The sequence below is a fragment of the Otolemur garnettii genome, unplaced genomic scaffold (assembly GCF_000181295.1).
Source record: "Otolemur garnettii isolate 467f Iridium unplaced genomic scaffold, OtoGar3 scaffold00081, whole genome shotgun sequence".
NCBI lineage: Eukaryota > Metazoa > Chordata > Mammalia > Primates > Galagidae > Otolemur > Otolemur garnettii.
The window spans coordinates 4816767-4826698 of record NW_003852476.1 but is presented as its reverse complement, the minus strand read 5'-3'; the positions used below and the strand labels follow the sequence as shown (position 1 = coordinate 4826698).

At 40.4% G+C, this 9932-nt stretch overlaps 1 protein-coding gene across 1 annotated transcript in view; it reads right to left on the bottom strand.

Moving 5' to 3' along the window:
- LOC100951160 (leucine-rich repeat-containing protein 9) overlaps positions 1-9932 on the bottom strand; it is a 139707-nt gene that overhangs the window by 102090 nt on the left and 27685 nt on the right. Inside the window, exons 10-11 of the mRNA XM_023515882.1 lie at positions 2970-3146; positions 2549-2666 (exon numbers count right to left, since the gene is read on the bottom strand). Of these exons, the coding sequence (XP_023371650.1) occupies positions 2549-2666; positions 2970-3146 (295 nt within the window). The remainder of the gene's footprint in view (positions 1-2548; positions 2667-2969; positions 3147-9932) is intronic.

The following is a 9932-nucleotide window of genomic DNA, read 5'->3' as shown; positions in this document are numbered from 1 at the left end:
CATCCTGAAATGAGGGAAAGAGCTCTTTCCTTTTCAGCCTAGAGGTGGACTGAACCTCCAATGTGTTTTCCAGTCAAATAGTTCTTTCCTGCTCCAGCCACCCCTCTGCCTTATAAAGCCTGCCAAACTAAGCCAAACCTACTTTCTAAATTGCTTACAATGGGGTCTTTTAAATTGGAGCTCATGTCTCCGCAATGCAGGACACAAATATTTATCTTTATTCGTTGTGTGTGCATCATGGCACAGCCATCTAGTCATCTATTCTTCTACCTGCTACAGTAACATTTCTCCCGTTTCTAGGATCTTAACAGTGAGAGTAATTGAGGTGTGTGGATGAAGAAGGGCAGATCTATGCACTTTCACATGGTGGTATTTTCATGTTTAGAGGAAAGAGTAACAAAAAGGAGACACAGATAGGACAAGCATAAAAATTGGAGATGATAATAGTGTAACCTCATGGATGCCAAAGGGGAGTTTCAGAAAGGAGAGAGCAATCTACAGCAACGAATGCTTCAGACAGTAATGAAAAAGCTCTCTATGTGCCAGGCACTAGTCCAAGAACTATGTTGGTAAATTTTATTAATAGATTTTATTTAATCTAATAGATTCAAAATACTGTCATGTTCATGTGTAATCAACATAAGAAATTATCATCTCTTTTTATAGTTAAGTCTTTAAATAACTGGTGTTTATTTTAAAATTTTAATGCACTCAATTTGGACTAGCCACATTTTAAATACTCAGTCGTCACATGTGCCTACTGTATAAGACAGAGCAGCTCCAAGAGCTGTTGGTAGCAGAAGACAAAGTGCTCAGCACGGTGTGTGGTAGGGTGGTAGGTTTTCCACCCCCCTTGCCCACAGTGGTTCACAGTTTTCTGGACTCAAGTCTTCTAGAACCCTGAATTCCTCATTTCTTACTTCCAAAAGCACAACAAAGGCTCTCCCACCAACACCATCTTATGAGACCACCACCATCCTGGGCCTGAGCTGCTGTAGTAGCTCCCCCAACAGTGCTGCCACCATCTGCTCCTACCCCCGCCAATCCATTCTCCATCAAATGGCTGAAATGTTCTTTTTTGTGATTTATTGTGTTAAAATAGACATAAGATAAAATTTGCCATTTTAACCATTTTTAAGCATACAATTCAGTGGCATTGCTCATTTATACTGTTGTACAACTACTACCACTATCCATTCCCAGAACTTTTTCATTATTACAATTTGAAACTCTATAACCATTAAACAGTAACTATCCACCCCTCATCCCTTCCAGCCCTGGGGATCTCTATTCCACTTTCTCTCAAATTTGCCTATTCTAAGTACTTCATGTACATGGAATCATGCAATATTTTTCCCCTGGCTTAATTCACTAGCACGATGTTTTCAAGGTTCTCCATGCTGTGTTGTCAAAGATGTTTCAGAATTTTATTTTTTATGGCAGACTAACATTCCGGGGTAAGTTTAGTATACATTTTGTTTATTCATTCATCTTTTGATGCATATTTGCATTGTTTCTACTATTTCAGCTATTTGAATAGTGGTGCTATGAACACTGGTATATTAGTATTCAAGAACTTTTTAATACATTAACTCACTAAATCCTAAATAACAACTATGCAAAATAGATACACATGTATTATTATCTTTGTTTTACAGATAGATAGAAACAAAGAGGCACAGAGAGGTGAAGTCACATGGCTGGTGAGTAGTGAAGCCAGGATTCAATGTAGCCATGTTATTATTTTATGTGTGCCATGATGTGAAAAGGATTGGGAAGAACTTCAGCTACAGGTGCCTCACCAAGAGGTCTGACAAAAGTTGGCTGGATGTTTGGAGCTCAGGAGTCACTAACAAAAAAGCACATTGGCAGTGAGTTGGAGGATGGGAAGTAGAGAATAAGGAAATAGTGACAGAAGAAGGAAAGAAAAAATGGGATAATAACTGGAAAACACCACCGAGTTAAGTGACTAGAGTTTTTCAAGGTGAAGACTCTGGAGTATTTATAATAGATTAAAGATTTATAACAGTCTTATAGCCAATTAAAAAAGCAGATTTCAAAATCATCACCATAAAAAATAATATGCCTAGAAGTATTTTCTTTCTTTCTTTCTTTTTTTTTTTTTTTTGAAACAGAGTCTTATTTTCTTGTCCCTGGTAGAGTGCCATGGCATCACAGCTCACAGCAACCTCAAACTCTTGGGCTCAAGAGATTCTCTTGCCTCAGTGTCCCAAGAAGCTGGGGCTACAGGATCCACCATGACACCTGGCTATTTTTTTCTTTTTTTAGAGACATGGTCTTGCTCTTGCTCAGGCTGGTGCCTAGAAGGATTAAGTGGAGGTAGGCAGATAATGTAATTAATGGCGTTATCCTGGTACAATCCAGAAAGGGAAGAAGCTGTAAGTTCTACAATAACACTAAGATTTTTATGAAATAGCAGAGGAAGTTTGCTATAAATATTGATAATAGGATTGGGAGTCATGCTTAACCAGTGGCAAAACTCCACTTGTTAGAAGAAAGTATTACTTTAAATGACATTTTACTGTACCTTGCTTGTTTCACTCTCTTTGAATCCTTTCTCAAGTATTTGTAGCAGATGCTTTTTTTTCACTGTAACCTCAGGATCAAAAACATAAAAAAGGCATTCCAGCATCTTTCGATAGTGCCTTAAGATTAATTAAAAGAGAAATATTTGAGAATTTATTTCACAAAAGCTTAGCCATAGATAAGATAACCATATGTCCTGCCAGGGATACTTCCCATGTGCATCCAGTGTCCAGCATCATTAATAGCTAACCCCCTGACTTCACCCTCACACAGAGGTCATCCTAGCCATGTGAGATGAATAAAAAGCAAACATTTACTAACAAGGTATATTTTCAGTACTGTAAACTTTTCAACAGAAGGGCTTTTTTTTTCAAAATAAAGTCAAACATTTATAAATTGGTCTTAGGAATTCAGATTCTTACTCTGAATCATGTATATCTTCATTTTCCAAAAACTTTTGAAATTTCTCTTCAAATTTGAGTCTCAAAATACGGTTGTTAACTTTAATAACACGTTTTACTTTTACTCCAGTAATGCCATATGTTCTGAAGTCCCATGAACAAAAACGTGACAAAATTAATTCATAGCAGGAATTAAACCTGTGTGGGAATACAGAATATACATAAAGAAGATAATGGATTTTACTTAAAAGGTTCAAGAATACAAAGTTACAAGTGATAAAAGTTATAGCTCATATTTTGTGTCTTTTGCTAAAGATACATACAATACTCATATAGTAGGATGTATGCATTCAATCAATAAAAGAAATGCTAAATTTTGAACTATAATAAAAATAATAGTTTCTGTATCAATTATTTTTTATATATTTTTTCAGCCTAAAATATATGTTGGTTGAATAATCGTCCCTTTTTGAAACATTTTTTTCCTACCTTCAGTGAAACTACGTATTCCTGGATTTCCTTTCACTGGCTGCGCCTCCTTAGTTTTCTTTGCTGGTTCTTCTCAGAAAGACTTATACATGTTGGACTGCTCCAGGGATTAGCCTTTGGCCTTCCCCTTGCTTCTGTGAACACTTTCCCTGGGGATTTCATTTGGTTCCTTGTCTCTATATATGCTGATAAATTAAAACATTTTATTTCTAGCCCTGATCTCGACTCATTTTAGCTGGTTATGACCAGACTTGACTATCCAATCACTTACTTGATATATCCATTTGCATATTAAATAGGCCTATCAAACCTAACTTATCTAACACCTGTCCCCAAACCTGCTCCTCTGGAGTATTCTCCATTTAAGTATAAGGCATCACCATCTAACTGGTAGCTTAAGGTGAAACTGTAAGAATAATCCTCTTCTCTCTTCCTCCACAGTATCTAATTGTCTAGCAAGTCTGTTTGGATCTGCATCTAAAATAAAACCTGAGGTTTTTTTGTTTGTTTGTTTTGTTTTTTAGCTGGGAGGCAGGATGGCTGAATGGAGCCAGCTTTCCACAGAGACTCCTGTCCAGAAGGAGAGTTTAAGTACAGAAGTTTAGCAAGTAAGCTGATGGTCTAAGCTGAGCCAAAACAGAAGACTGAAGAACGCACATTAACCCTGCTGAGGCAAGCTGAAACCCCAAAGATACAAACAAAAGGTACAAAAGCCATTGCCAAGTAGACGGGAGTCCCCTCACCCATGAAAAGGGTTCACACTATACTCTGTACAAACAAGCAAGCAGAGTTCAATTGTCCTCCCATTTTATCCCACAAGAGAGATCTTCTAAAACTGGACCTTCTCTCCCTACTAGGGTGCCTTGGCACTCTCCTGCCAGGCGTAAAACTGTATATATTCTCTACCTGCAATGCTGAACTCCCAGCACTCCCTTCCACTCTCACCCTGAGGTTTGGAAGCCTCTCCCCCATGGACTCCAGATTCTTGGGCATTTTCTCGAGAGATGTGGACAGAGCAAGGGCTGTTGCTGGTCTGTGCTTATTCTGTGGCATGGGAGTAAGGAGAAGATGGCCAACTAAGAGGAAACCATACAAGAGTGGCAGTGCCCTGAGGCATACAGCAGCAGCTGCAGCAGCAGAAACTATAGGGCTCATGCCCTATCCCTATCACCTCTGGGGATATTCCAGACAGACACTCCCTGTCTCTCTGGGCAACAAGAGGAAGCTGAGCATCTTCTCCTGTGGCAGACAATGGGGGAAAAGATCTGGGACAGGAACGTAGGCCCTGTGAGTAAAAGGTATGCTTGAGGCGGTGCCTGCCTGGGCAGAGCACGGGGACTAGAATGTGCTCAGAGATGGCAGCCTCCCAGGGGGTGGCTGACCCAGAGGACTGCTTTACTGAACCTAAGATGCACCCAGCCCTCAGGGGATCATAGCTGAGACAAAGGCCACCAGGCAGAGGCTGGAACTGACAGCTGAGTGGGAGCTCTAACCATGTCTGCCCTGAGACCGGACAGCACAAACTGAGGCTGAGTTGCCGTTTCTGTGACCTCAAAAAGCATCTGATCCACAGGGGATTATAGCAGGAACAGAAACAAATTATGTGAAGTTGTTCTGTTCTGCCAGCAACATCAATCAGGGGTGGGGCTGGAACTGAGTGAATCGCCTGAGCCTCCATTGAGCACCTGAGGTTGTCAGGCCCACCTCCCCCTGCTGGATAGTGGCAGAGAGCAGCGGCCTGGCTGAGGACACATAGATCTCCCTGTGACTTAGGCAGGTGCAAACCCCTGGAGCATCTGCTCACTGAAGGGAACTGGGTCACAGCCCTGTGTGCTTACCAGTGACTGTGTGTGCAGAGGTGCAAGGTGGGGAAGAAGGCATCAACCTTCCCAGACTAATCTTTTTGCTGAGTTGGTCCTTCTGACCTCATGGAGCACAGGAGGGAGTCATACTTGAGCTGCCAGCAGACCCCTGCTATCTAGTTGCCAGAGACCTTTTGAACTCTCTCACCTGAGACCAGTGCTGACTGGGACAATTGATTTTGACCTCTTGAACTGGGCTAATCACCTGAGGACTATCCAAACTGGTACCCTGGGTGTGTGGTTGTAGGAAGGTTTGATTTTCCTTTTCTAAATGTTGCCTTTGGGGGGGGCGGGGTGACTTAATTGCTGGTATTTCTCCATAGCTGAGACTTCAACCCAGAGTAACTGATTCACTAGGATAGGATAGAGACCAGCTAAAAACAAGGCAGAGCCACATAGCCCCACCACGCCAAGCAAGCCCCCAGTTTCTCAGGCCATAGCACTGTATAGGTCCTTTGCAAAGTTCTAGGGGAAAGTGTACAGACACCAGTCCCAGATTTTGGGAAAAGGGCTAGCTAATGACTACTCCTAGAGCCCCAACCCAACTTCTCCTTATCTGCTCATCTAGCCAAACGGTGTAAAATTATCATGGGGTAGAATGAGCAGAAAAACTCCAGTAACATGAATAACCAGAGTAGATCAACCCCCTCCTCAAGGAAGGATATGGCAGATACAACTGAAAATCCCCATTCATAAACAGATGGTTGAGATACCAGAAATTGAATTCAGAATTTGGATTGCAAAGAAGATTCATAGAATAGAGGCAAACTTGGAATTAGAAATTTAAGGAGCATTTCGAAAGTTGTCTCAAGAATTCAACAAATTCAAAGACAAAATCCCCAAAGATTTTGACCCATTGAGAGAAGAATTTGCAGCGCTCAAAGATCTGAGAAGTACAGAAGAATCCCTCAGTAACAGAATGGAGCAAGCAGAAGAAGGGATTTCTGACATTGAAGACAAAGCTTTTGAATGTGCCCAAACTCTCAAAAAGGAAGAGAAATGGAGAGCAAAAATGGATCATTCTCTTGGAGAGCTCTGTGATAATTTGAAGAAAACTAATATTCACCTTATAGAAATCCCTGAAGGTGATGAAGTTGCTTTGCAAAGCATAGAGGCTCTTCTTCATGAGATTATGAAAGAGAACTCTCCAGACATTCCAAGCGATTCTGAAATTCAGATAGCAGACAGTCTCAGAACCCTAGCATGACTCAACCCAAATAAGACATCCCCCAGGCACATATTATTAACTTCACTGAAGTCAATATGAAGGAGAAAGTTCTGAAAGCTGCCAGACATAAGAAAACCATAACCTACAAGGGGAAGAATATTAGAATAACTCCAGATCTCTTTGCGTAAACCTTTCAAGCTAGAAGAGGGTGGTCATCAACTTTTAATCTCCTAAAACAAAATAACTTTCAACCCAGGATCCTGCATCCAGCTAAACTGAGTTTCATTTATGATGGAGAAATTAAATACTTCAGTGACATTCACATGTTGAAGAAATTTGCCATAACTAAAACAGCTCTCCAGGATCTTCTCAGACCTATCCTCCATAAGGACTAGCACAATCCTCCAACACAAAAGTAAACTCACTCAGAAAGTTTTCATCAAATTCCAACTTCCAAAGTGGTGAAAAGGATTAAAAATGTCCACTGGACTTAAACTCAATATCCCAAATTTTACCAAGCTTATCAATATTCTAAATTAATGTGAATGGCTTAAATTGTTCTCTAAAGAGGACCTCTTCTTTCCTGCTTTCTTTTTTCTTTTCTTAGCTTCTCATTGGAGGATCTATCCAACACTGCCAAAGGAGTGTAATTAGAAATACAATCTGAGTCCTTCCTAGATACCCAGCTCTCCTGGGGTGTGCTTTAGGATGTGTCAGCTTTTCTCACATGCCTTCTCCTGCCCTCCCCTCACCAGAGTTGTCTTGGGAGCTGAGAGCCTCTCATTCTCAAGCCTTTTCAGCTGGAAGCCTCCCCCTGCTCTCCCAGCATTGCTTTCTACCAGGGCCTCTCCTTTCCCTCTTTCTTTTCTTTACCTCCTTCATGTTTACATGGATGGACCTGGAACATATTATTCTTAGCAAAGTATCTCAAGAATGGAAGGAAAAGTATCCAATGTACTCAGTCTTACTATGAAACTAATTTATAGCTTTCATATGAAAGCTATAACCCAATTATAGCCCAAAAATATGGGGAAAGGGGAAAGGGAGGGAACGGGAGGGGGGATGGTAATTGGTGGGACCACACCTATGGTGCATCTTACAAGGGTACACATGAAACTTCCTAAATGTAGAATATAAATGTCTTAACACAATAAGAAAATGCCATGAGGGCTTTGTTAACCAGTTTGATGAAAATATTTCAAATTGTATATAAAACCAGCACATTGTTCCCCATGACTGCATTAATGTACACAGCAATGATTTCATAAAAATAAATAACTAAAAGTTGTTAAAATAAAATAAATAAAATATGACTTGAATATGCCCATGTTTCATTAGCACCATTGTTACCATACTGGTCCAAATCATCACTATTTCCCAGTGGGACTATTTCAATAACTTTTTAACTGAGAATATAGATGTGGAAGAGATGTGCCTCTGCTCTCAAGAAGCCTATACTCAGTTAACAATAAAGCCATAAATAAAATAATTTCTGAATTATAACTTATTAAGGCTTTGAAGAAAGAGAGGCTTGAGGTAAGAAATGACGACAGTACCTACTTATCACAGGGCCTTAGGGAAAACATTTCAGAGAAGATATTTCATCTGAGAACTGAGGTGGAAAAGGGGCCAGCTGTATGAAGAGAACAAAAGGGTGACATACTCTTTTGCTCTCTGCTGCCCTCACATGGCCATGCTCATAAAGCTCCAGTCTTGTCTTAGGCACAAAATCTACACTGAGACTGATAAATGGACCACCCTCAAATGCCCATGCTCATAAAGCTCCAGTCTTGTCTTAGTCTCAAAATCTACACCAAGACTGAAAAATGGACCATTTTGGGGGAGGGGGATTGGTGTGCTTTCACCTAATGGGCACAATGTAAGGGTATATAGCGCACCTCCTGGGTGAGAGACACAACTACAACAGGGATGTTACCTAACAAACACAAACAATGTTACCTAATTGTTTATACCCTCTTATTAATCTGAAACTTTTTAAAAAAAAAAAGGAAAAATGCATCATTTTGAGAAGTGATACTATATGGAATACATTCGCCTTTAATGACATGTCTAGGTCCTCACCAGTACTTGAACTTGAACATCAGTGAGCTAAGACCACAGAGGTGAACTTCCTGATGGTGGTCTCTCCCTAAGCCTAATACATCTGAGTTCCCAATTTACAGCATCCACCTTTCTCATTACAAAGACTTCCTCAGTATAGCCAAGAGCTTACCAACTACTTCTCCCTTAGAGCTGAAAAGACATCTTCCCAAACCAAACTAATTCTGGAGGTGTTCTGAGAGAAAAACCAGTTATGAATAGTGTTGCAAGCAGCATTCTCCTTGTCAGTTCAGAGGTCTCATACAACAGCCACATTATCACCTGGGGTGGTAAACCTACTCCGCCTATGGAGGCATCATTTGCTGGGCCTAAATCTGTCAGGCCTCCTCTAAATAAACACCCTGAAAGCACTGAAGCTGTCATCATTATAGTTCTTGCACTTTGTTAGAAAATAGTGCTATAGGCATTTTAAATAATGTTTTTGTTATATAGCAGACATCTTAGTAGGGCTCAAAGTTCTCAAGAATTGGAGGAAAGGCTGAATAGACAATACCTAGTGTCTAGTCTTGCACCTCAGAAACACAGGGAGCAGGAATGGGCATAGGAAACTCTGGGATGTATGATCCTTTCACAGAGCTTTCGTTTGCCTGGGAATTCATGAGCTGAGCAATGATGGGGTGAGGGTTAAGGATGCCAAACCATTCTGGGTGAAGGAAGTCAAATGAACAAAACCACTATGTGGTGGAATACCAGGTATGCTCCAGTTCACTCTAAAGGATATGGAAAGGAGTTAAGACAGTTTAGAGACCCTAGAGTTGAAAACATAATCTTCTTGAATGTAATTTGTAGGGTAATAGATAGCTGCAAAGGGTTTAGTTTTGTTTCTAACAGAATGCTTTCTGTATAGGAGGCATGTTGGCAGGTATCATACAAAAGACTATTCAGGAACTGTCACTGATTGATTAATAAATGCAGAGTGCCCACAACACATAGGCACCGTGTTAGATGTTGTAGCAATAGTCTAGGTCAGAGGCTATGAAAACCTGTGTACAGGTGATTTTGGTCACAATGGACAGAAGAGAATGAAAGAGATGTTATGAAGGAGAACCTGTAATTCTTGGCACCTGACTGATGTGAAGACTGAGGGGAAAAATGAAGTAAAAAATGTCTTCAATGTTTGCTGAGCCCAGATAATTGAGAAGATATCAAAACCAAGACATAAAAATTAAGAACTAAGTATTTCCTCATTGTCTTCTCTAATACTACCAGTAACTTACTGTAGTAGGTTATTTTTCTCATTTTATATTTAGGTTCAGATGTATTAAGTTGTTTCAAGATCCTGCAGATAGAGTTTGAACTCAGGTCATCTGTCTCTATCCTTTTTTACCTCACAGCTGACTCCCT